Source organism: Perissodus microlepis, chromosome 20, assembly GCF_051167445.1.
Source record: "Perissodus microlepis isolate ML-2025 ecotype Zambia chromosome 20, ASM5116744v1, whole genome shotgun sequence".
NCBI classification, from domain to species: Eukaryota; Metazoa; Chordata; class Actinopteri; order Cichliformes; family Cichlidae; genus Perissodus; species Perissodus microlepis.
In genome coordinates, this window is record NC_140480.1 from 28,038,516 (window position 1) to 28,065,640 (window position 27,125).

At 41.2% G+C, this 27,125-nt stretch overlaps 2 protein-coding genes across 2 annotated transcripts; both read left to right on the forward strand.

Annotated features, from left to right (window-relative positions):
- Positions 1 to 512: 512 nt before the first annotated feature.
- On the forward strand, positions 513 to 8,016 carry LOC146364771 (PAN2-PAN3 deadenylation complex catalytic subunit PAN2-like). Its single transcript, XM_084918245.1, has 22 exons — positions 513 to 1,161; positions 1,255 to 1,424; positions 1,513 to 1,630; positions 1,752 to 1,829; positions 1,907 to 2,162; positions 2,304 to 2,592; positions 2,802 to 2,898; positions 3,025 to 3,135; positions 3,267 to 3,386; positions 3,480 to 3,608; positions 3,723 to 3,922; positions 4,048 to 4,190; positions 4,367 to 4,473; positions 4,570 to 4,668; positions 4,774 to 4,902; positions 5,159 to 5,296; positions 5,385 to 5,444; positions 5,536 to 5,784; positions 5,920 to 6,063; positions 6,162 to 6,341; positions 6,448 to 6,541; positions 6,872 to 8,016. Exons 1-22 carry the CDS (start codon positions 895 to 897, stop codon positions 7,063 to 7,065), a joined length of 3,372 nt encoding a protein of 1,123 aa, XP_084774371.1. The 5' UTR covers positions 513 to 894; the 3' UTR covers positions 7,066 to 8,016.
- An 11,124-nt stretch (positions 8,017 to 19,140) lies between these two features.
- LOC146364772 (PAN2-PAN3 deadenylation complex catalytic subunit PAN2-like) lies at positions 19,141 to 25,790 on the forward strand. The gene is made up of 22 exons (XM_084918288.1): positions 19,141 to 19,789; positions 19,883 to 20,052; positions 20,141 to 20,258; positions 20,380 to 20,457; positions 20,535 to 20,790; positions 20,932 to 21,220; positions 21,430 to 21,526; positions 21,653 to 21,763; positions 21,895 to 22,014; positions 22,108 to 22,236; positions 22,352 to 22,551; positions 22,677 to 22,819; positions 22,996 to 23,102; positions 23,199 to 23,297; positions 23,403 to 23,531; positions 23,788 to 23,925; positions 24,014 to 24,073; positions 24,164 to 24,412; positions 24,548 to 24,691; positions 24,790 to 24,969; positions 25,076 to 25,169; positions 25,511 to 25,790. The coding sequence occupies exons 1-22, from the start codon at positions 19,523 to 19,525 to the stop codon at positions 25,702 to 25,704; spliced, it is 3,372 nt and encodes a 1,123-aa protein (XP_084774414.1). The 5' UTR covers positions 19,141 to 19,522; the 3' UTR covers positions 25,705 to 25,790.
- Positions 25,791 to 27,125: the final 1,335 nt, after the last annotated feature.

Sequence of the window (27,125 nt, forward strand, 5' to 3'; positions counted from 1 at the left end):
AACTTTAATTTTATTTAATCAATGTTGAACTCTGAGATTAATCCAGTCAATTTTTATTTTAATTGTTACTGAAATGTTGAATTCACCGCTGATGATAATGTTTTTCATCTATATGGATCCATTTCCACAACTTTTTGATCACCACTTCAGAACAACAACTACCTGGATACATAGGATGAAGACTGAACTCTGACATTAATCCAGTGAATTTTAACAACAGTCACGCTAAAGGACCATTTGATTGATTAAATCATGGTTAGTTTGTTACAATATGTGTAACATAACTGTCGTCCAACATGCAGCAAATTTGTTGGAGAAGCTCAGAAGAATCAAACTCAACATCTGGTGCATCTCGGACACCAAGGAATTTGGTGCTTTTGACGACCTGTTGACGACGGCTGTTAATCAAGGTGTGGATTAAGCGTGCTAAACGAGGTCCTCCCAGTCTGATCAAACTCATTATCTTGGTGCAATTCAGAAACAACACGCTCAGGCAAAAACTGGGTCAACCCCCCTCTGACACCTTAATGCGGGCTTAATGATGACACGATGCCCACGTCTCCCAAAGAATTCACACCTGTATTCATGTAAACTCAGCCACACCCACCTTGATTCAGACCCTGAAACCTGTGAGCCTAACGTTTAATGCAGGGACAGTCAACGACTCTTAGGACCGCCTTGAATCCCAGTGGAGGTTAAATACGTGGCTCTCTCCATCAGACTTTAGATCTGGACTCCAGTTTTCTTCATTTCAAGAGATCAGGATTAAACCTGCAAGTACTACTATTTACAGAAGTTCCAGTTCCTCTGCAGGCTGATTTAGCTGAACTCAAGAAGATTTTTGAAGCTCTCAACAAAAGATTAGGTGAATACTGGGCCAACCATCACAGGACTATGAACTCTCTTCACTGGACTCCTCACTGGTCTCCTCAGTGGACTCCTGGGGGACTGGAGCCCACCATGAACTCATATCTGAATCCAAACCTCCACCAAGACGTGAGAATGTACACACAGGAGCTGGCTGTGACCGTTCCTAAACCTGTGCACGTAAGGAAGGGGATTTTTTCTGAGCTGCACAGTAAAGTTTCAGAAGCTGGCATCCCCGTCACTGCAACACATTTTGACCTGCAGCGGGAAATGCTCTGGATGGGAAACTACACGGTAAGAGCCAAAATGATGCTTCAGCAGAGTTTGTTTCTTCTACATTCACCTTAAACTTTGCACTGTTTAATAATATTTGTGCTCTTCTCTTAGGGTCATGTAAAATCCTTCCTTGGACCTACGATGGCACGCTACTCTTCTTTCCAAGTGCATGCAACTGATGCCATCAGACACATGCAGAGTTTGGACACAGGCGTGCTGTTCCTTTCTGAGTGCAACCTCAGATGTTACACTCGTGGAGGCCTCGTCATGTTTGATTATCGGTAAGTGTTACATTGACTGTTGATGACCTGAAGCTGTGAAATTATTCCTTATGTTATTGAATTAATGGCAATTTTTGGTGCTTTGCAGGATGGAAGAAGGAGCTGATATGCACAGTCTCCTCATGACTGATAACATGCTGCTCATGGGGGGATTACAAAACTATGTGGTTGAAGTTGACATGAACACACTTCAAGAAACTCAAAAAGTAAGACACCAGGCTTATGTTTATCAAAATCCACAACTATCTATGCTTACACCACTGGCACATCATACAACTGACTTCACAGCGAGTGTCTGACTGTCTGCTGTCTCGATTGTCCTTCCAGTTCACAGTGGAGGCACCTGGAGTGACAATAATGCGTCAGACCAATCGTTTCTTCGTCTTTGGGCACCCTTCTGGCAAAGTAAGTATCCCCTGATTGCATCAGTTTGACGAGGTTTGGTTTATATCTCTCTAACACTGACCCTCTGCTGATAACAGGTGACCCTTCGAGACTTGCGCACATTTAGGACACAAAAGTTTGACGCATTTCCTGGCGGCCTGTCGGACTTTGATGTTCACGGAAACCTTTTGGCTGTGAATGGGTTCTCCAGCCGAGGGCTGAATGAACGTTTCCTCATGGTGTATGACCTCCGCATGATGCGAGCTGCAACCCCCCTTTGGGTGCATGTGGATCCCTTCTTCGTGCGCTTCATTCCTACCTACACGTCACGGCTCGCAATCATCTCACAGACAGGTATGAAGCTGGCTACAGGATTCTTTAGTCCAGTTTTCTGTAGCATAGTCTTACTATGTTTGGCCAAAAAATGTGACACACAATTAATTTGTGTGATTTGTGGCTTTGCTATAACTGCCTGCATTCTGTGTCTTTTTCCAGGTGAGTGTCAGTTCTGTGAGCCCACTGGCCTCGCCAACGTGGCGGATATTTTCCACGTCAACACAAATGGCCACTTTCTCACAAGTTTTGAGGTCTCATCCAGCAAACAAGCCTTAGCCTTTGGAGATTCGGGGGGATGTGTGCGTCTCTGGTCCGATACTCGGGACGTTATGTTTAACGTCTACTCCAGAGAGCCCTGCGTTGTGGATGCACAGCCTCAGCTGACCTGGAATCATAACCTGCAGCCCTGCTCTCCCATCCCCACTGCCCAGGCTACACCCAGCTCAAGGTAACACAATCACTAACGAGACTGAAGAGTTTGCATTAGAGCGTTCATAAATATTGTTGTCAGATTCAATAAAAGTTTGTAAGATAATGTCGAGTCTTCCCCAGTTGATATAAATGGTTTGCTCAATATTTTAAAAGCAGTTCTCAAAATTAGAGTCTCATGTAGTTCCCATTAAAGGTTTCCATCTAAAACATGTTTCTTTTCAACAGATGGGCTCCTGGGATGGACCCAGAAATCCCACAAACTATTGAAACTGTTGGCTTCAACAGTTATGTGGAAAATCCTTACGCCTGCCCCTGTAACCAGGTATGTAAAAAACTTGTTGCTCTTTTAAACTGTCATTTTTACAATATTGTAATAAATTTACAAAAAAAGTTAAACCCATCTCCACATGGTGTATTTTAAGTTTTTTCCCCTGTTTGTTGTTTGCAGGTCCCTGCAAATAAAGAAGGGACACCTGGTTATTACAACCACGTCCCTGAATCTCCAGCAGAGAGTGATGAAGAGCCGCTCCTTCACACTGTTCCCGAAAAGTACAGAAAGGTTGGACTTGCTATGTTTCACCCTGGTGTTCATAGAGATACAGTTAATTATGATATGTAACAATTTCTAGAGTGTTGCTACAAGCTTTGATTTCCAAAACATGTGACAAAGATGTGTTTGTTGTGCTTCAGGTGACAATTAAATACTCTAAACGTGGACGGGAAGATTTTGACTTCAAACATAACAACAGGACCTTGTTTGCTGGCCTGGAGCCGCAGATTCCCAACGCCTACTGTAACTGCATGATCCAGGTAAGAAGCTGAAGATTCACAATGTGTACATTTAATTTTTAATATGAGACAATTTGTCAAATGTTCCATGGGTCTTTTATGTTTGCATCTTAGGTGTTATACTTCCTGGAGCCAGTTCGCTGCCTTGTTCAGAATCATTTGTGCCACAAGGAGTTTTGTTTGGCTTGTGAACTCGGCTTCCTCTTCCACATGTTGGATTTGTCACAAGGAGATCCATGTCAGGTAAGTTTCTTTCTTTCTTTTTTTTTCAATCTGTTGGGGATTGCAAGGCTCTTACTTTGAAATCTCATTTTGTTGTGACTGCCCAAAGTAACCTCTAATGTCTTCTTCCTTAAGGCCAGCAACTTCCTCAGAGCACTTCGAAACGTCCCTGAAGCCAAAGAGATGGGCCTGATCCTCTCAAACTGTGAGGAGACGACAGGAACAGTCGAGCTAGGTCGCTTAATCCAGAGATGGAATCACTTCATCCTCTACCAGCTCTTCCAGGAGACACAGGAGCAGGAGGATCCACGGGCCTACAGGACAACCAGGAGCAGGTAAAACACATCGTTGTTGACCTGCATTCTTACTGGACACTGTCCCAGTCTTATCATTATGTTTGTTTATAAATGCAGAGTTTTCCTTCTGGTTTCTGAAACTGTGATTTGTGTTTGTGTTGCAGTTCTCTGGGCTCCTCTGGCGACTCTGTCATTAGAGAGCTGTTTTGTTCTGACGTTGAGAACCGCAGCCTGTGTCTCTGTGGCATAGAAACAGTCCACTCCTCCCTCATGTCGCTGTTCAACATGCATTACCCCGACTCTCAAGGTGAGTCTGAGAGCACTGAGAGCATGGATATCTGTGACTGTGAATTACTCTGTCTTTGAAGCTTGAACTATTAATGATTACATAATGGTTTGAATTAATTTAGTTTTTGAATGAGCAGAGGGAAATATCTGCTTGATTTGATGTACACTGATATTCATTGTACTTTGACACTTCAGGAAAAAGAATAAAGGAGCACGACTTTGCTGAGATCCTGAAGAAAAGCATCTGCCTGCAGCAGAGATCTCACACATGGTGTGGAAACTGTGACAAGTATCAGCCCACAGTGAGTTACAGCTTTCATTCACTCATAATGACAAATCATTTATGGTTGATTGTTACCTTTTGTGCAGGGTAATCATTTCTTTGTGTTACACTGTAGGTGCAGACACGCAACATTCAACGTCTCCCAGATGTTTTGGTGATAAACTGTGAGGTGAACAGCAGCAAAGAGGCCGAATTCTGGAAGGTTCAGGCCGAGGTAAGTGACTGATTCACCGTGTTTAAATACAGTTAAAAGAAACAAAGAAACTAATGATTTATGTGTTCATTATTTACATGATTGCCCATGTTTCTGTTTTTATAGTACGCCTTCAACAAATCCATGCAGAAGACAGATCAGGATCAGCGTCACGTGTGGATCCCCGCCACTCTCAAGATGTCCCTCAGCAAAAGTCAGAGACTGGAGATCAGCAGCTGGCCTGAGGGCGAGGAGGTGAGGACTTTAGATTTTCAGCTGATCTTTGCACTTGAAGAAATAATTGAGTAACTTTTCATCACCAAGTTAAAATTTGACTTCAAAATTAAAACCATATTTCCAGGAGCAATATTTTTAAAACATTATTACACTAATCTGTAGATATTGAACTATAGGTTGGTTTTAGTGTTTTTGTTTCTGTAACACATGAATTTCTCAACTTTTGTGAAATGAAAAAGTTTATCTTACAATTATTTGCACTTTCTGTTACTAGTTAAGTGCTGCTGAACAGGCGGAGGGAGCTTCTCTGTATGACTTGGTGGTCACGGTGCCGCACATCCTGGACGCTGGCACGGGTGGTAATCTGGTCGCACACATCAAAGTGGGTGAGACCTACCATCAAAGAAAAGAGGTGAGTGACGCTTAGATAAGAAAAGTTTGACATCTGCTGACTACAAAAAGTTTAATTTTTAACATTCAAAATGATTTTATTATTTCAGGGAGTCTCTCGCCAGCAGTGGTACCTCTTCAATGACTTCCTCATTGAGCCGATTGAGAAGGTAAGGATCCTAGATAAGATTCCTGCTTGTTTATTCATGCTAACTTTAATGTGTGCAGTCATTTAAAAGATGTTTCTCCTTTTGTTTTCAGACTGAGGCTGCACAGTTTGATGTGAGCTGGAAAGTGCCAGCCATCCTGTGTTACGCCAAGAGAAACTACCACACCAAATACGACCTCCGCAGTGAGTGTCAGCACAATCAGTCTGAAGTCAAATCCGACTTATATCGGACTGAGAAGCAGAGCAAGACAGACGCCACTTTCATCCCACTCACAGTCAGTGAGATGCCGCAGGCTGGTGACCTGGTGGGGCTGGACGCTGAGTTTGTAAAGCTCAGTGAGGTAAGTCTGGCATCATTAATTATAATATAGGATTAAAAACAATTTTAAATATTCCTAGTACATATTTTCAGTAGTTCAGCTAATCTAACTCAAGTATTTAAAACAAAATTGACCCCTGAATATGTGCGTTTGCAGGAGGAAGCAGTGCTGCATAGCGGCGGCACCAAATCGACCATCATGCCCAGTCAGATGTCTGTGGCCAGGATCACCTGTGTGAGGGGTCAGGGGCCCAACGAGGGGGTCCCCTTTATCGATGACTACATCTCCACTCAGGAGCAGGTGAGAAGCTGCAGAGAGAAAAGACCACGATGACCTAAAAGAATGAATATATAATGTTTCAAGGATCCACCCGCTAACTTGTCAATTTGTTCTTCCAGGTGGTCGACTATTTGACAAAATACTCTGGAATCGAACCTGGAGACCTGGATGCCACAGTATCATCTAAGCACGTGACCACGCTGAAGTCGACCTACCTGAAGCTACGCTTCCTCATCGATGCAGGAGTTCGCTTCGTCGGCCACGGCCTGCAGAATGACTTTCGTGTCATTAATTTAGTGGTACGTTATTTCATCAGTTTTAAATTTCAAATTAGTTCATGTAGTTTAGAGATGTGTTTTTTATAGATGTGCTTTGATTTTAATGTTTTTTATTTTTTTTCTTAAGGTTCCCAAAGATCAAGTTATTGACACCGTCCACCTCTTCCGATTGCCCTACAAGAGGATGATTTCTCTGAAATTCCTTGCTTGGTATTTTCTTGGTAAGTTAGTAGAAACAAAAAAACAAAATCAAATCCAAATAATCCAAATATGAGTCTGTAATCGAATTAAATCACATTATTACTGTGAGAGGGATTAGGATCCAAATATGTAAACTGGATAATCCGCTCATGTTACTGAAGTCAGTATAGTTCATGATGTTTTAGTTGTCATCAAACCCATCTTGGAATTAAATCTGAACAACAAAGTATTTAGAGGCTTTTTTGAGTTCATGCACTAAAGCGTACGTGTTAATTCCTCATATCCACACTGTAATCTGAAGCTGAACACTTTCATTTGAATCATTCCTGACCTTTTTTTCATGTCCACAGGCCTCAACATCCAGGGAGAAACCCACGACAGCACGGAGGACTCATGCACGGCCCTGAAGCTTTACAGGAAGTACCTGGAGCTGTATCAGGAAGGAGGGAATCATTACGTGACGAAGGTGCTCTACGAAGTCTACGACAAAGGCTTCCAGCTGAACTGGAAAGTCCCGGATTCGGATGCAAGATGGTCCGTCTGAGTGGACTGAAAGCACTCTCCTTCCACAGGTGCTGCTGTGCTTCCCTCTGTGATGGGACTGTGAGCAACACCATGACCTGAAGATGCTCGGGCTGCTTATTTTGTATCATATTTTATAGTTATTTGCTTTGAGTCAGTGACTCAGTTATTTTTATCATATCTAAATGTAAGCTTTTTATATCAGAGAGGTTTACAGGGGGGAAAGTGATCATTCAAAATATGAATTTGAAGCATTTTGTTTTTGTTTTTAAAAAAGGAAAAAGTCAAAATTGTTGCATGTAAATGAAGTCATCCTGAGCACTGTAAAATGTTTGTTGTTTGATACCAGGAAGTGGAGAATGTGCATGAATCCATGAAAATCTTGATTAAAACAGAATCCAACCACAATGAATTTAGTTTGTTTTTTTTCCGCCAGCTTCTGTGAAATCTGTTGCACTGTTCATTTTCCAGCTAACTTTTTGCAGCTTTCTCAGAATTCAGATCAACGTTCAATTTTTCAAAAGCTGTTATTTCTCTTCTATAAATGACACATTTAGCAAGTTTGAAAAAATTCCACAATATTTCACCTCGAGATCTTTAAAATGCCCTAACTGGTAAGGACTGTGCTTCAAGTGCAGCATTTACAGCCACCACCTTTGAAAAGTAGTAACTATACTTTAATAGACATGCTTCATTTAATAAAGCTTTAAGTCACATTTGAACGATTTTTTGATATAATGGTGCCCTCTGCTGGATGATCTGCACACTCTTACCGTTTCCACATAGTTGTTTTTAAAAGTTTTTGACATTATTTTCATTGTTTTTCGGCTTGTTTTGTTTTGGGAACCATAAAATGAAATTGTTTGAGCTCCTTGTCTGGTCTTACCAACAACTCTACAAGTAAAACTAAACATACAGTTAGTAATGATCCAGGAGATATGTTAAAAATCTACACAACACAGTTATTTCAATGTTCCATGAAAGAATGTGTAAATCTACACAGAGTATAGTAATCCTGTTCAGCTGGATATGTGGAGGTCAGGAATGAATGTGTTGTGTAGTCTCAATAATATTAAAGCAATAGTGTGATCACAATACTGATAACTGGGAGGCTTAAAAACGAGCTATTACAGTCAGAGAAATATTGTAATATCGATAATAATAATAAAATAAATCAAAACGAATATTTTTGTCAATATGTGGCGAGTAAGACAGTCAAGGCCTTTGAACCAATTCAAGGCTCCGAAATCAACAGATTCTGTGAGAGAGAGGAAGCATTTTTTCAGGGATATAAAAGTCCAAAGAAAGCCGTAACCTTTTCCGTGCCAGAGTATTGTCTAAACTTAAAAGTCACTCAGAAGTCACCAAACACTCAGGACTCTTCAGAAGATCGTGAAGTAGACTTATAACACTACAAATGGCTGGTGTGAAGCTGATATCCAGGTCCAGATTTAGTAAGTAGAAATTTCTTTGGGTGATGTACAGTGCGCTAATTCATGTGATTCATATACAAAGATGTAAACATTTAATTTCAACAATTCCCAGCCAAACGCAGCGCAAAGCAGCGGCGTACACATGAGCACATCCGCATCCACAGCAACAACCAACATAACCACAAGTAACAGTAAATAATAAATATTGAATGTTACTGAGCAGTAGTGATGGGATTTCCGGCTCTTTTTAGAGATCCGGCTCTTTCGGCTCGGCTCACTAAAAAGAGCCGGCTCTTTCGGCTCCGAACCGGCTCTTCGGGTTGTTTTGTTGCTTTAATTAATTTATCATTAACAATAATATAAAATTATGCAGAAAAGGAATTACTAATGTAAAAAAAGTGGTTTTATTTATATATGTTTATATATGGCCCCTAGAGACAAAACACGTACAAACTCTAAAGCACATACAAACTCCAAAAAGCACGTACAAACTCCAAAACACATTTCTAGCGTTAACTGAACTTCCAAAACAGAGCTACCCAGATCACTTAAATTACACAATTGAAAGCATGTGTGTATTGTTTGTGTATTTATAGACAAGCACTCATATTTATTCAAATAATTTAAAAAAAAAGTTCATTTACCTGTTACTACCACACACCAAATCCGGTTGTTGATACTTTCTGGCTTGTGTAGCCACTAGGTAACAAAAGCTCAACACTGCGCCCTAGCATCCTGGAGTACTTCTGTTGTCTTTTGTACGTGATTCTGAGTTTGTACGTGCTTCTGAGGTTTTACGTGTTTTGGAGTTTGTACGTGCTTCTGAGTTTTTACGTGTTTTGGAGTTTGTACATGCTTCGGGGTTTGTAAGTGCGTCTGAGTTTTTACGCGTTTTGGAGTTTGTACATGCTTAGGAGTTTGTACGTGTTTTGTCTCTAAGGGGCACCATAAATATACTTTATTTATTCACTCCACATAAAATGTAATAAATAAATCATATAATACAAAAAACAACTATTTACATTTTAAACTTTTAACTATTTAAATTTTCAGCTTTTTCCTTTTAAACAAATTTAACGTGAAACAACACAAAACACTGCAAACCACAACACAATTAAATATAAATTAAAATATTAAAATAAAAAGAAGATGCACATTCTCTGTCATATGGGCCTGCATGATTTCTGAATCCTTTATCATCTGCAACTGAAAATAGTGGATGATTACTATACCTTTCTAATGTGACGTTGTTGTCCCTCGCTCTTTTTCTCTCTGTAGCAAAGTAACTGCGCGAATTGCTCATTATTTTCTGCAGGCTGTGTGAGGCTGTGTCTTACTGAAGTCTGACACCGACAAGGTCACACTAACAGCTCCATTTTGATATTTGAATATCGTGGTTATGTTTTGACTGAGAGAAGAAAAAAAAACAAAGTAGACGAAAATCGCTCCAATTTCAATTATGGGTCGATCTGTGTGAGGATATTAAAAAAGAAAAGTTCATCTCAGTTTTGCTGTTCCATAAAATATCAGTATTATTTCTGAAGAGCAGAAACGGAGAGACAGAGAGGGAGAACAACATTTTGATCCCAACCCTCATATTTACCTATTAACAAATTTGCTTTTTGGTTGTGCAAACAAACTAAATACAGGTATGTTACTTTTCCTGGAGGGCAGCCATTTTTAAAAACAAGATGGCAGCTGCAGTGTAAGTCAGACTATGTCAGACCTTCGTCCCATAATGATTCCCTCCTTCCTGATACAGCTCCAGGAACTTCCTGTAAAGCTTCAGGGCCGTGCATGAGTCCTCCGTGCTGTCATGGGTTTCTCCCTGGATGTTGAGGCCTGTGGACATGAAAAAGAATGATCAGAAATTATTCTCCTTTCTTTCTCTCTCACTCTATCTTTCGCAAGCTCTTCTGGAAGCTTTGCTGATTTCAAATAACCCTTATCTTCACCTTACACTCTCTTGTTCGTGAGCATGGAAGAGCCTTTGCCTGCCCTGGATCAATTGTTTGGTCTTTTTCACTTATCTTCCTAACTTTGTAGAGTTGAAATGCCTGCTCAACGAGAGAAAGGCAAGATGACATTTTTCTTGCAGACATGCTTGTGGCTCAAGAAAAAATGAGTATCTGTGTTACATCATTTAGACATATAATGCTTATGAAACTACACATTGTGAATTCAAGAGGGAAATTTGTGTCACACGCTGAAGAGTATTTCATGGTTCTCATGGAGTGGTCACTTTTATCATGAAAGGCAAATGAAACTATGTGGAGAGCAGCATCTGATGAAGGCAGTAGATTCCATGTTGGTTGGTGGAGAGAAATCCTGAAAGACGTCCACTGTTAAAAATAAGCATCAGTGGAGAGACCTGAGTATGGTTTTCATCTAAAGCTAGTCCACCTTCCAGAGGTCGTCTAACTTCCAGGATTATTAATGGTAAACCAAATCAACAGTCAAGTATCTCTTGTCATTAAGTGTATTTTAAATGAAATTCAGCTTTCTGTTGGCTAAACAGCATATAGTACAATTCAGCACCTGGAAACACAACACTTACCAAAGAATCAGTACAGTGGTAGCTTAAGTCAAAGTGAGCCTGCTCAGCACATCTGTGAAACATCCAGCAAAAATCAGCAGCACAATCACATTCAGCCAAAGAAATATGTCTAGTATCTAGTGAACATGGTGGCAGAGTCTTTTTGGTGGCTGCCACTAATCTTTAGGATAACCTCCCCGATTAACATAAGAGCTGTCTGATCATTTTAAGACTCTGTTAGAAATCAGTTTACTCTGACTGGCTTTCAGCTTTAGCTGTTTCAGCTGTTTTATTGACTGTTATGTTTTTATTGTGTATTTCTGTGCATGTTTGTTGATATAGTGATCATAAATGTACTTTTTTTTTTATAGCCTGTACAGCAGGTATTTTAAATGAGCTTAAAAAATAACCCTAGTCTTGACTTCTCACTGAGTAACAAAGGCTTCCCCTTAGAGTTATTTTTCCTGAGCAGTAAAACCTGGGCTGTAAAGAAAACATGGCAGAGAAAAAGAAAAGTGTCTGACTGCTGTCAAGTGCTTTGTTTGTTTGATGTTGTTAGAAGTTTCCAGATCCAGATGCTCCTTCAGTCCCCACAGTCAAACCAACTGAGGCACCTCTGAGAGTTAAAAATGGTCTTTCAATGTGCAGCTGTTCTCAGAGGTGTTACAATAAGGACTTCACCAAGTTCAGTGCAGTTAGAAGTTCACATGAATTTAGCAAGTTAGTTTCAACCTAAATATGATAAACCATGTTCTAACTAAAATGTACAGCTCTACCCTCATCATACGACAGGGAGAAGACACCAAAAACCAATATCACTCACTCATGAAAGGGAACAGTCATGGAATTTATCTATCAGGGTCAACTCTATTTAGCATCAGTAGGAATTTGAATAATGGAGGAACCTTCATTTGGTTTTAATGTTATTGAAACACAAAAACTCCCAGGGCTTATGTGGCTGGTAAATTAGCCAACTAAATTAGCTAACTATAAAATTCTGGCTTGCAAAAATGATTGCTAGCTAAACCATGTCCTTATATTCTCTGATGCTAACTTGTGTTTTATGCAGTCACCAACACATTGAAATCTTTATGCTGATAGTGACCTATGCAGTATTTAATCAGGTCTCTGATACATGCAAAAAATATAACAAAACAGTGTTATGTATATTTTCTCACTGTTCACTGTCATATCTGTCAATAAAGTACTTGGTTGTGGTTAATATATACTGTGGTTTCCAATAAACCAGGAACTTCAGTTTCCTAGTGAACCTTAAACCAAAGGTTGTGACTTTAACAAACAAATCTATTTTCTGCCCGTGTGCACCGTGTTCACCTTTGGTTTGCTGCAGTTAAACTGCTCCAACAGGAGGACGTTTTTGAACCAGAGCAGAAACGTTCTAAAGCTGAACGTCCATCTTTTCTCTCTCATATTTTCTTTTTATGTTTCCTGTGTTAAAAACACTACTTCTCAAAAACAGCAGTTAATATTTCCCAGCCGAATTGAACTCTAATCATTGACTAATTAAGGAATCACTGCAGCTACAATGTATTTTTTGGATTTGAAAACTGATGGAAAAAAAAATGTTATGCAATGTTCTAATTGTGTGAGCTGTATGATAGTCAAGAATACACTTAGTGCCTGGAAATACGCCCAGATTTCAAAAATATTTATCTGCTCATTATGGTAAATGGTCTGTATTTGTATAGTGCTTTTCTAGTCCGTAAGGACCCCAAAGCGCTTTACACAACCAGTCATCCACACACACATTCACACACTGGTGATGGCAGCTACATTGTAGCCACAGCCACCCTGGGGCGCACTGACAGAGGCGAGGCTGCCGGACACTGGCGCCACCGGGCCCTCTGACCACCACCAGTAGGTAACGGGTGAAGTGTCTTGCCCAAGGACACAACGACCGAGACTGTCCAAGCCGGGGCTCGAACCAGCAACCTTCTGATTACAAGGCGAACTCCCAACTCTTGAGCCACGATCATTTAGGCCAAATCTTTAAAACGGTGTCATTGCACACACATTTCAATCACACAAATGCAGGATTAATTATTTGCAGTATTTTATCTGATTTATTATGAGAATGTCATGCCTGATCATTTGTACCCACAACATCAAAAATGGGGGCAAAAGGGAGGAGATCGCGTTTAATCGATTATAACACGAGGTCAGAAATATAAGTGCTGACATGAGTAGTGTCCAGTGTTGGGTAAGTTACTTTAAATTAGTAACTTAGTTACATTACTAGTTACTTCTATCAAAAGTAACTCAGTTACTTCAAGTTACTCGTTACTTTCAGAGTAACTTGTTACTAGGGAAAGTAACTTTGGTTTTACTCAGAATTCTCTTGTTAATGTGTTGCTTCTGTAACTGGATACCCAGCAAGATTGCCAGTCTTCTAGCTTGCTTACTTGCCACGAGTGCACTGTGCCACCTACCAATAGAAAGGAAAAAATAATGTGCACATTTCCACGAGAGAAATCCCACGCCTGATTCTATCCTAGCCTGCTTTTTACATCCAACACAAAAACTGCAGTCGTGGTGCTTTCGATTGTACTCAGAATTCGGAAATTCTGCCTTCTGAATAGGAAGATGTAGGTAACACCAGACTGAAGATGAGCTGCATACAGAGCTGGACTGGGACAAAAAAATCGTCCCGGGCATTTTGACTAGAGACCGGCCCACCATTATAGCAAAAATCATAAAGCCTTTGAATGAAAATAAACACTGTTGTGACAGTGATGTACACTGTTCTGATGGTATATATGTATCAATCTATCAATTGTTTGTTGCAAGACTCAGATAATTATTTTTTTAAAAGTGAGACATTTTAAATGAGAATAAGAAAGTATTTCCTTGTGCCCCCCTCTCCCTGTTAATGCCCTACCTGCCCCCCTGGCAACACTTTGCTAGACCCGCCCCTGCACAGTTACCAGCTGTCAGCTACTTAGAAAAGGATCCTGGTGTTATTTGTCTCTCAGAAACAGTTCATCACTTCCCTTCAACTCATTCATGTTAACTAAAAGGTAAACCTGTTTCTCCATCACAGCTCTGATGATTCAGTAAGGACATCTCCTGGTTTCGTCTTCATGTTTCCCTCTCATCACATAACCAAACCGATATCATGACCAGCAGGTTTACAGCTGTGGCTCCAGCAAACATCAGCTGATACTAGAAATTAATATTAAATAAATTCTAACAACAGCTGATCAAGCTTAAAAGTGCTGCTGTTGTTTAGCGCGACATCCGCTGGTCTCCTCTTTCTGGCGCAAAGTGGGCGATAAATAAACAAGAGAGAAAAGCCGATCAGCTGATCATTGATCAGTTTCATGACTGAAGTAGAAACAGGAGAGGGAGGGTGAGAGGATGAGAGAAGAAGAGGCAGCTGTGCAGCAAAGACACAGAATAACTCCAGCTTTGTGTCTTTTTCATTGTAGCTGAAGTCCGGGACAAACTGTTCCTTTTCACCTAAATACGAAACGCGTAATATTTTCTCTGAATACGAGACGATTCCGTTTTTTACGGGATGGTTGGCAACTCTAATAATTAACCTTATGAACAAAATAAAGTTCAACATCAGTAACCAAAGCAGACGTGACGCCAGACCACCAACCTCTGACTCTCTCCCCCACCGATGTAGGAGCGGTGCTGAGCAGGATCAATGTCCACAAGGCTGCAGGTCCCGATGGCATCCCCGGGCGTGTTCTCAGAGCATGTCCTGGGGAGCTTGCAGGAGTGCTCACAGACATATTCAATCTGTCCTTGGCCCACGCTGTGGTACCGGCCTGCTTCAAATCCACCTCCATCGTCCCGATACCCAAAAACTCCAACCCATCTTGCCTCAATGACTACCGCCCAGTAGCACTCACCCCCATCATCACTAAGTGTTTAGAGCAGCTGGTCCTAGCACACTTCAAATCCTGTCTCCCCCCCACCCTGGACCCCCACCAATTCGCATACCGCCAGAACAGGAGCACAGAGGATGCAGTCTCCATCGCACTGCACTCTGTCCTCTCACACCTGGACAACAACACCACCTACGCCAGAATGCTGTTTATAGACTTCAGTTCAGCATTCAATACAACCCTCCCCTCACAACTCATCAGGAAACTGACAGACCTGGGCATCAGTTCCCTCATGTGCAAATGGTTACTGGACTTCCTGACCAACCGCCCCCAACATGTCCGGCTGGATAACCGCTGCTCATCTACAATCACGATGAACACCGGTGTACCACAAGGCTGTGTGATGAGCCCTTTCCTCTACTCCCTCTTCACCCACGACTGAAGACCTGCTGATGGTTCCAACACCATCATTAAGTTTGCAGATGACACCACGCTGATTGGCCTCATCAGTGACAACGATGAGGCCGCCTACAGGGAGGAGGTGGATCGTCTGGCTGAGTGGTGCGACAGAAACAACCTGCTGCTTAACACCGAGAAGACCAAGGAGCTCATCGTGGACTACAGGAGGAATGCTGACCCACATCCACCCATCCACATTAAGTGGACGGCTGTGGAGCGTGTGAGCAGCTTCAAGTTCCTGGGAGTCCACATCTCCGAGAATCTCACCTGGACGACCAACTACTCCAAGCTGGTCAAGAAGGCTCACCAGCGCCTCTTCTTCTTGAGGACTCTGAGGAAGAACCACCTGTCCTCAGACATCCTGGTGAACTTCTATCGTTGCACCATCGAGAGCATCCTGACCAACTGTATAACAGTCTGGTACGGGAACTGCTGTGCCTCGGACCGGAAGGCGTTGCAGAGGGTCGTGAAAACTGCCCAGCGCATCGCCGGAGCACCACTCCCTGCCATAAAGGACATCTACAGGAAGCGGTGTCTGAAAAGGGCTGGGAAAATCATCAAAGACCCCAGTCACCCATCACATGGACTCTTCACCCTCCTGCCCTCTGGGAGGCGCTACAGGAGCCGCCGGACTAAGACCACCAGGTACCGGAACAGCTTCTTCCCCACAGCTGTCAGACTCTTGAACTCTGCCTCCTGACATCTGACCCACGTTAACACATGGACTGGACATACACACGCCACAACCACCTACACACACACACAATGGACAACTGTACCCTCAAACACACAATAATAACATGGACTGAACCACCACTCACAACCACCACTCACAACCACTAGCACTTTATATAGCCTCTGTAAGAATTATATCTTGAGCTTGTGAAAGATAGACTGAGAGAGAAAGAAAGCAGAATAATTTCTGATCATTCTTTTTCATGTCCACAGCCCTCAACATCCAGGGAGAAACCCATGACAGCACGGAGGACTCATGCACGGCCCTGAAGCTTTACAGGAAGTTCCTGGAGCTGTTTCAGGAAGGAGGGAATCATTACGGGACGAAGGTCTGACACAGTCTGACTTACACTGCAGCTGCCATCTTGTTTTTAAAAATGGCTGCCCTCCAGGAAAAGTAACATACCTGTATTTAGTTTGTTTGCACAACCAAAAAGCAAAAACTCAGAAGACCTTTAAGACCTTTAAATAATGCATATTTAGGACCTCTGAAATTCAACATCCTCTAGTTTCTCAAAAAATGTTTTCCTTGCTGCTTTAACACAGCCTCACCTGTGATCTGATAAATGTTAAGATTCAGTTCAACCTTTGTCCCATTTATCCACATTATATTTCATAGATATGAACAATAAAACAAATTGTTTTTATTAAACAGACAAATTTTATACATAGTACATACAATTTGCAAATTGACAGAAATCCATGAGAATTAATTGTCAAAGTTGCCATTAAAGTCAAGCATCAATCCTTGCTCATATTTTTGTTATTGTACTTTTATGTTTAGCTGTGACTAACTGAACACATTTGTGTCCTGCTTTGAATGAAAGGGTCCATTTCTCATTTTAATCAGCTTTTCAGTCAGGTCCCAATTAGGCATTCTTTAATTGTTAATAGGTAAATATGAGGGTTGGGATCAAAATGTTGTGTTCCCTCTCTGTCTCTCCGTTTCTGCTCTTCAGGAATAATACTGATATTTTATGGAACAGCAAAACTGAGATGAACTTTTCTTTTTTAATATCCTCACACAGATCGACCCATAATTGAAATTGGAGCGATTTTTGTCTACTTCGTTTTTTTCTTTTCTTCTCTCAGTCAAAACATAACCACGATATTCAAATATCAAAATGCAGCTGTTAGTGTGACCTTGTCGGTGTCAGACTTCAGTAAGACACACAGCCTGCAGAAAATAACGAGCAATTTGCGCAGTTACTTTGCTACACTACTCTCGTGCTCTGGGGGGCCTGTAGATGTCTGGGGCCTTGATCTCCTCCATTCCTGCTTCATGTCCTGGGGGGCAGGGCTCCCCACACCTACTATTAGACAGTTACACGGCTCAGGTTGTGTCAAACCAGCAAGTAAAAACATTTTTGAGACACTAGAGGATGTTACCCTTCAGAGGTCCTAAATGTACTAAATGTAATTGATAAATATAAGTTATTAGCCAGTAAATGACTTGGCAATGTTCGTGTAATACAAATATATGTATTTTATTTTTCCTGGAGGGCAGTCATTTTTAAAAACAAGATGGCAGCTGCAGTGTAAGTCAGACTGTGAAATAAAAGATCAAAGAAGACTTAAACAGTATTTAAATATTCAGGCTTTTTCAACATTTAGACAAATTGTGTTTGAAATTCAAACTAATCTGCTGCACACTTTCTCTAACTCTGCTGCCACAAGGACAGATACAGGAAGTCGCTCAAACCACATGAAACTAATCTTTATAGTATTTGTTTTATTTTACTCCAGGAGCAAAAGATGTTTTCCAAAAATGGGACAAACTGTTGTTTAATTTTATGGTTGGTGTGGTCCTGAGAGTCGTTGAGCTTGTCTTTGTTTTTAGGGTCACAGGTTTCAAGCTGGTAATCAAGGTGTGAATCAGAAGGGTTAAATGAGCCCCGCCTGGTCTCCAACAAGCCTGCCCCATAAAGGACTTTTTCTTTTGTTTCGGCCCAATTCATGTCTGTGGATCTTTTCTTTGTTAGTAACACTAAACATGTTAAAAGCTGAATTAAGGCTACACAGGGTTTATTTTCCTGAGTTAAATTCTTTGCTAAAAAAGTTAAAAAGCTTAAATTTTCATGTTCTATTGCTGTGACACGGGTGAGTGGGTCAAACGTGAAACAGGAAGTTGACCCAGAAAAGCACAGGCTGAGGAAAATGACTTAAGTGTCTTTATTGTAAGATCATAAACTTGTTATAGCTAGTTTGTTGAATAAACCACTGATGGAAACAGGAACATGATGAAATCAATAAAAGTGCTCATTTTTGTGTTTTTGAATGTTGGTTGTCATTTATTTTATTCACACAAATGCAGTTTGGACAAGTGCTGATGGTCCTTTGTTAATTAAAACCAAACAATCACCATTCCAAGGTTAATCAATACCACTGAAACAGATAACAGACAATAGCTGAAAATATCTTTAATCAACAGTCAACTATCAGCTTCAATTGAACTGACTCAACCAATGAGGGCATCAAATTTGGATTATATGGTTTCAGCTAGGGCTGAACCAAAAGTTGTATTTTTCATTAATTGGATGAGAAAATAAAACCTGTAAAGTTTAAAACTTTAATTTTATTTAATCAATGTTGAACTCTGAGATTAATCCAGTCAATTTTTATTTTAATTGTTACTGAAATGTTGAATTCACCGCTGATGATAATGTTTTTCATCTATATGGATCCATTTCCACAACTTTTTGATCACCACTTCAGAACAACAACTACCTGGATACACAGGATGAAGACTGAACTCTGACATTAATCCAGTGAATTTTAACAACAGTCACGCTAAAGGACCATTTGATTGATTAAATCATGGTTAGTTTGTTACAATATGTGTAACATAACTGTCGTCCAACATGCAGCAAATTTGTTGGAGAAGCTCAGAAGACTCAAACTCAACATCTGGTGCATCTCGGACACCAAGGAATTTAGTGCTTTTGACGACCTGTTGACGACGGCTGTTAATCAAGGTGTGGATTAAGCGTGCTAAACGAGGTCCTCCCAGTCTGATCAAACTCATTATCTTGGTGCAATTCAGAAACAACACGCTCAGGCAAAAACTGGGTCAACCCCCCTCTGACACCTTAATGCGGGCTTAATGATGACACGATGCCCACGTCTCCCAAAGAATTCACACCTGTATTCATGTAAACTCAGCCACACCCACCTTGATTCAGACCCTGAAACCTGTGAGCCTAACGTTTAATGCAGGGACAGTCAACGACTCTTAGGACCGCCTTGAATCCCAGTGGAGGTTAAATACGTGGCTCTCTCCATCAGACTTTAGATCTGGACTCCAGTTTTCTTCATTTCAAGAGATCAGGATTAAACCTGCAAGTACTACTATTTACAGAAGTTCCAGTTCCTCTGCAGGCTGATTTAGCTGAACTCAAGAAGATTTTTGAAGCTCTCAACAAAAGATTAGGTGAATACTGGGCCAACCATCACAGGACTATGAACTCTCTTCACTGGACTCCTCACTGGTCTCCTCAGTGGACTCCTGGGGGACTGGAGCCCACCATGAACTCATATCTGAATCCAAACCTCCACCAAGACGTGAGAATGTACACACAGGAGCTGGCTGTGACCGTTCCTAAACCTGTGCACGTAAGGAAGGGGATTTTTTCTGAGCTGCACAGTAAAGTTTCAGAAGCTGGCATCCCCGTCACTGCAACACATTTTGACCTGCAGCGGGAAATGCTCTGGATGGGAAACTACACGGTAAGAGCCAAAATGATGCTTCAGCAGAGTTTGTTTCTTCTACATTCACCTTAAACTTTGCACTGTTTAATAATATTTGTGCTCTTCTCTTAGGGTCATGTAAAATCCTTCCTTGGACCTACGATGGCACGCTACTCTTCTTTCCAAGTGCACGCAACTGATGCCATCAGACACATGCAGAGTTTGGACACAGGCATGCTGTTCCTTTCTGAGTGCAACCTCAGATGTTACACTCGTGGAGGCCTCGTCATGTTTGATTATCGGTAAGTGTTACATTGACTGTTGATGACCTGAAGCTGTGAAATTATTCCTTATGTTATTGAATTAATGGCAATTTTTGGTGCTTTGCAGGATGGAAGAAGGAGCTGATATGCACAGTCTCCTCATGACTGATAACATGCTGCTCATGGGGGGATTACAAAACTATGTGGTTGAAGTTGACATGAACACACTTCAAGAAACTCAAAAAGTAAGACACCAGGCTTATGTTTATCAAAATCCACAACTATCTATGCTTACACCACTGGCACATCATACAACTGACTTCACAGCGAGTGTCTGACTGTCTGCTGTCTCGATTGTCCTTCCAGTTCACAGTGGAGGCACCTGGAGTGACAATAATGCGTCAGACCAATCGTTTCTTCGTCTTTGGGCACCCTTCTGGCAAAGTAAGTATCCCCTGATTGCATCAGTTTGACGAGGTTTGGTTTATATCTCTCTAACACTGACCCTCTGCTGATAACAGGTGACCCTTCGAGACTTGCGCACATTTAGGACACAAAAGTTTGACGCATTTCCTGGTGGCCTGTCAGACTTTGATGTTCACGGAAACCTTTTGGCTGTGAGTGGGTTCTCCAGCCGAGGGCTGAATGAACGTTTCCTCATGGTGTATGACCTCCGCATGATGCGAGCTGCAACCCCCCTTTGGGTGCATGTGGATCCCTTCTTCGTGCGCTTCATTCCTACCTACACGTCACGGCTCGCAATCATCTCACAGACAGGTATGAAGCTGGCTACAGGATTCTTTAGTCCAGTTTTCTGTAGCATAGTCTTACTATGTTTGGCCAAAAAATGTGACACACAATTTCTTTGTGTGATTTGTGGCTTTGCTATAACTGCCTGCATTCTGTGTCTTTTTCCAGGTGAGTGTCAGTTCTGTGAGCCCACTGGCCTCGCCAACGTGGCGGATATTTTCCACGTCAACACAAACGGCCACTTTCTCACAAGTTTTGAGGTCTCATCCAGCAAACAAGCCTTAGCCTTTGGAGATTCGGGGGGATGTGTGCGTCTCTGGTCCGATACTCGGGACGTTATGTTTAACGTCTACTCCAGAGAGCCCTGCGTTGTGGATGCACAGCCTCAGCTGACCTGGAATCATAACCTGCAGCCCTGCTCTCCCATCCCCACTGCCCAGGCTACACCCAGCTCAAGGTAACACAATCACTAACGAGACTGAAGAGTTTGCATTAGAGCGTTCATAAATATTGTTGTCAGATTCAATAAAAGTTTGTAAGATAATGTCGAGTCTTCCCCAGTTGATATAAATGGTTTGCTCAATATTTTAAAAGCAGTTCTCAAAATTAGAGTCTCATGTAGTTCCCATTAAAGGTTTCCATCTAAAACATGTTTCTTTTCAACAGATGGGCTCCTGGGATGGACCCAGAAATCCCACAAACTATTGAAACTGTTGGCTTCAACAGTTATGTGGAAAATCCTTACGCCTGCCCCTGTAACCAGGTATGTAAAAAACTTGTTGCTCTTTTAAACTGTCATTTTTACAATATTGTAATAAATTTACAAAAAAAGTTAAACCCATCTCCACGTGGTGTATTTTAAGTTTTTTCCCCTGTTTGTTGTTTGCAGGTCCCTGCAAATAAAGAAGGGACACCTGGTTATTACAACCACGTCCCTGAATCTCCAGCAGAGAGTGATGAAGAGCCGCTCCTTCACACTGTTCCCGAAAAGTACAGAAAGGTTGGACTTGCTATGTTTCACCCTGGTGTTCATAGAGATACAGTTAATTATGATATGTAACAATTTCTAGAGTGTTGCTACAAGCTTTGATTTCCAAAACATGTGACAAAGATGTGTTTGTTGTGCTTCAGGTGACAATTAAATACTCTAAACGTGGACGGGAAGATTTTGACTTCAAACATTACAACAGGACCTTGTTTGCTGGCCTGGAGCCGCAGATTCCCAACGCCTACTGTAACTGCATGATCCAGGTAAGAAGCTGAAGATTCACAATGTGTACATTTAATTTTTAATATGAGACAATTTGTCAAATGTTCCATGGGTCTTTTATGTTTGCATCTTAGGTGTTATACTTCCTGGAGCCAGTTCGCTGCCTTGTTCAGAATCATTTGTGCCACAAGGAGTTTTGTTTGGCTTGTGAACTCGGCTTCCTCTTCCACATGTTGGATTTGTCACAAGGAGATCCATGTCAGGTAAGTTTCTTTCTTTCTTTTTTTTTTCAATCTGTTGGGGATTGCAAGGCTCTTACTTTGAAATCTCATTTTGTTGTGACTGCCCAAAGTAACCTCTAATGTCTTCTTCCTTAAGGCCAGCAACTTCCTCAGAGCACTTCGAAACGTCCCTGAAGCCAAAGAGATGGGCCTGATCCTCTCAAACTGTGAGGAGACGACAGGAACAGTCGAGCTAGGTCGCTTAATCCAGAGATGGAATCACTTCATCCTCTACCAGCTCTTCCAGGAGACACAGGAGCAGGAGGATCCACGGGCCTACAGGACGACCAGGAGCAGGTAAAACACATCGTTGTTGACCTGCATTCTTACTGGACACTGTCCCAGTCTTATCATTATGTTTGTTTATAAATGCAGAGTTTTCCTTCTGGTTTCTGAAACTGTGATTTGTGTTTGTGTTGCAGTTCTCTGGGCTCCTCTGGCGACTCTGTCATTAGAGAGCTGTTTTGTTCTGACGTTGAGAACCGCAGCCTGTGTCTCTGTGGCATAGAAACAGTCCACTCCTCCCTCATGTCGCTGTTCAACATGCATTACCCCGACTCTCAAGGTGAGTCTGAGAGCACTGAGAGCATGGATATCTGTGACTGTGAATTACTCTGTCTTTGAAGCTTGAACTATTAATGATTACATAATGGTTTGAATTAATTTAGTTTTTGAATGAGCAGAGGGAAATATCTGCTTGATTTGATGTACACTGATATTCATTGTACTTTGACACTTCAGGAAAAAGAATAAAGGAGCACGACTTTGCTGAGATCCTGAAGAAAAGCATCTGCCTGCAGCAGAGATCTCACACATGGTGTGGAAACTGTGACAAGTATCAGCCCACAGTGAGTTACAGCTTTCATTCACTCATAATGACAAATCATTTATGGTTGATTGTTACCTTTTGTGCAGGGTAATCATTTCTTTGTGTTACACTGTAGGTGCAGACACGCAACATTCAACGTCTCCCAGATGTTTTGGTGATAAACTGTGAGGTGAACAGCAGCAAAGAGGCCGAATTCTGGAAGGTTCAGGCCGAGGTAAGCGACTGATTCACCGTGTTTAAATACAGTTAAAAGAAACAAAGAAACTAATGATTTATGTGTTCATTATTTACATGATTGCCCATGTTTCTGTTTTTATAGTACGCCTTCAACAAATCCATGCAGAAGACAGATCAGGATCAGCGTCACGTGTGGATCCCCGCCACTCTCAAGATGTCCCTCAGCAAAAGTCAGAGACTGGAGATCAGCAGCTGGCCTGAGGGCGAGGAGGTGAGGACTTTAGATTTTCAGCTGATCTTTGCACTTGAAGAAATAATTGAGTAACTTTTCATCACCAAGTTAAAATTTGACTTCAAAATTAAAACCATATTTCCAGGAGCAATATTTTTAAAACATTATTACACTAATCTGTAGATATTGAACTATAGGTTGGTTTTAGTGTTTTTGTTTCTGTAACACATGAATTTCTCAACTTTTGTGCAATGAAAAAGTTTATCTTACAATTATTTGCACTTTCTGTTACTAGTTAAGTGCTGCTGAACAGGCGGAGGGAGCTTCTCTGTATGACTTGGTGGTCACGGTGCCGCACATCCTGGACGCTGGCACGGGTGGTAATCTGGTCGCACACATCAAAGTGGGTGAGACCTACCATCAAAGAAAAGAGGTGAGTGACGCTTAGATAAGAAAAGTTTGACATCTGCTGACTACAAAAAGTTTAATTTTTAACATTCAAAATGATTTTATTATTTCAGGGAGTCTCTCGCCAGCAGTGGTACCTCTTCAATGACTTCCTCATTGAGCCGATTGAGAAGGTAAGGATCCTAGATAAGATTCCTGCTTGTTTATTCATGCTAACTTTAATGTGTGCAGTCATTTAAAAATGTTTCTCCTTTTGTTTTCAGACTGAGGCTGCACAGTTTGATGTGAGCTGGAAAGTGCCAGCCATCCTGTGTTACACCAAGAGAAACTACCACACCAAATACGACCTCCGCAGTGAGTGTCAGCACAATCAGTCTGAAGTCAAATCCGACTTATATCGGACTGAGAAGCAGAGCAAGACATACGCCACTTTCATCCCACTCACAGTCAGTGAGATGCCGCAGGCTGGTGACCTGGTGGGGCTGGACGCTGAGTTTGTAAAGCTCAGTGAGGTAAGTCTGGCATCATTAATTATAATATAGGATTAAAAACAATTTTAAATATTCCTAGTACATATTTTCAGTAGTTCAGCTAATCTGACTCAAGTATTTAAAACAAAATTGACCCCTGAATATGTGCGTTTGCAGGAGGAAGCAGTGCTGCATAGCGGCGGCACCAAATCGACCATCATGCCCAGTCAGATGTCTGTGGCCAGGATCACCTGTGTGAGGGGTCAGGGGCCCAACGAGGGGGTCCCCTTTATCGATGACTACATCTCCACTCAGGAGCAGGTGAGAAGCTGCAGAGAGAAAAGACCACGATGACCTAAAAGAATGAATATATAATGTTTCAAGGATCCACCCGCTAACTTGTCAATTTGTTCTTCCAGGTGGTCGACTATTTGACAAAATACTCTGGAATCGAACCTGGAGACCTGGATGCCACAGTATCATCTAAGCACGTGACCACGCTGAAGTCGACCTACCTGAAGCTACGCTTCCTCATCGATGCAGGAGTTCGCTTCGTCGGCCACGGCCTGCAGAATGACTTTCGTGTCATTAATTTAGTGGTACGTTATTTCATCAGTTTTAAATTTCAAATTAGTTGATATAGTTTAGAGATGTGTTTTTTATAGATGTGCTTTGATTTTAATGTTTTGTTTTTTTTTTCTTAAGGTTCCCAAAGATCAAGTTATTGACACCGTCCACCTCTTCCGATTGCCCTACAAGAGGATGATTTCTCTGAAATTCCTTGCTTGGTATTTTCTTGGTAAGTTAGTAGAAACAAAAAAACAAAATCAAATCCAAATAATCCAAATATGAGTCTGTAATCGAATTAAATCACATTATTACTGTGAGAGGGATTAGGATCCAAATATGTAAACTGGATAATCCGCTCATGTTACTGAAGTCAGTATAGTTCATGATGTTTTAGTTGTCATCAAACCCATCTTGGAATTAAATCTGAACAACAAAGTATTTAGAGGCTTTTTTGAGTTCATGCACTAAAGCGTACGTGTTAATTCCTCATATCCACACTGTAATCTGAAGCTGAACACTGAAGCTGAACACTCATTTGAATCATTCCTGACCTTTTTTTCATGTCCACAGGCCTCAACATCCAGGGAGAAACCCACGACAGCACGGAGGACTCATGCACGGCCCTGAAGCTTTACAGGAAGTACCTGGAGCTGTATCAGGAAGGAGGGAATCATTACGTGACGAAGGTGCTCTACGAAGTCTACGACAAAGGCTTCCAGCTGAACTGGAAAGTCCCGGATTCGGATGCAAGATGGTCCGTCTGAGTGGACTGAAAGCACTCTCCTTCCACAGGTGCTGCTGTGCTTCCCTCTGTGATGGGACTGTGAGCAACACCATGACCTGAAGATGCTCGGGCTGCTTATTTTGTATCATATTTTATCGTTATTTGCTTTGAGTCAGTGACTCAGTTATTTTTATCATATCTAAATGTAAGCTTTTTATATCAGAGAGGTTTACAGGGGGGAAAGTGATCATTCAAAATATGAATTTGAAGCATTTTGTTTTTGTTTTTAAAAAAGGAAAAAGTCAAAATTGTTGCATGTAAATGAAGTCATCCTGAGCACTGTAAAATGTTTGTTGTTTGATACCAGGAAGTGGAGAATGTGCATGAATCCATGAAAATCTTGATTAAAACAGAATCCAACCACAATGAATTTAGTTTGTTTTTTTTCCGCCAGCTTCTGTGAAATCTGTTGCACTGTTCATTTTCCAGCTAACTTTTTGCAGCTTTCTCAGAATTCAGATCAACGTTCAATTTTTCAAAAGCTGTTATTTCTCTTCTATAAATGACACATTTAGCAAGTTTGAAAAAATTCCACAATATTTCACCTCGAGATCTTTAAAATGCCCTAACTGGTAAGGACTGTGCTTCAAGTGCAGCATTTACAGCCACCACCTTTGAAAAGTAGTAACTATACTTTAATAGACATGCTTCATTTAATAAAGCTTTAAGTCACATTTGAACGATTTTTTGATATAATGGTGCCCTCTGCTGGATGATCTGCACACTCTTACCGTTTCCACATAGTTGTTTTTAAAAGTTTTTGACATTATTTTCATTGTTTTTCGGCTTGTTTTGTTTTGGGAACCATAAAATGAAATTGTTTGAGCTCCTTGTCTGGTCTTACCAACAACTCTACAAGTAAAACTAAACATACAGTTAGTAATGATCCAGGAGATATGTTAAAAATCTACACAACACAGTTATTTCAATGTTCCATGAAAGAATGTGTAAATCTACACAGAGTATAGTAATCCTGTTCAGCTGGATATGTGGAGGTCAGGAATGAATGTGTTGTGTAGTCTCAATAATATTAAAGCAATAGTGTGATCACAATACTGATAACTGGGAGGCTTAAAAACGAGCTATTACAGTCAGAGAAATATTGTAATATCGATAATAATAATAAAATAAATCAAAACGAATATTTTTGTCAATATGTGGCGAGTAAGACAGTCAAGGCCTTTGAACCAATTCAAGGCTCCGAAATCAACAGATTCTGTGAGAGAGAGGAAGCATTTTTTCAGGGATATAAAAGTCCAAAGAAAGCCGTAACCTTTTCCGTGCCAGAGTATTGTTTAAACTTAAAAGTCACTCAGAAGTCACCAAACACTCAGGACTCTTCAGAAGATCGTGAAGTAGACTTATAACACTACGAATGGCTGGTGTGAAGCTGATATCCAG

What these genes read in the sequence shown, in the direction of transcription:
- LOC146364771 (XM_084918245.1), top strand. Translation starts at nt 895, where the DNA reads ATGAACTCTCTTCACTGGACTCCTCACTGGTCTCCTCAGTGGACTCCT. An exon ending in CACAAGGAGATCCATGTCAG is followed by an intron (nt 3,609 to 3,722) that starts GTAAGTTTCTTT and finishes TTCTTCCTTAAG; the next exon opens with GCCAGCAACTTCCTCAGAGC. An exon ending in CCTACCATCAAAGAAAAGAG is followed by an intron (nt 5,297 to 5,384) that starts GTGAGTGACGCT and finishes TTATTATTTCAG; the next exon opens with GGAGTCTCTCGCCAGCAGTG.
- LOC146364772 (XM_084918288.1), top strand. Translation starts at nt 19,523, where the DNA reads ATGAACTCTCTTCACTGGACTCCTCACTGGTCTCCTCAGTGGACTCCT. An exon ending in TACAGGACGACCAGGAGCAG is followed by an intron (nt 22,552 to 22,676) that starts GTAAAACACATC and finishes TTTGTGTTGCAG; the next exon opens with TTCTCTGGGCTCCTCTGGCG. An exon ending in TTCGTGTCATTAATTTAGTG is followed by an intron (nt 24,970 to 25,075) that starts GTACGTTATTTC and finishes TTTTTTCTTAAG; the next exon opens with GTTCCCAAAGATCAAGTTAT.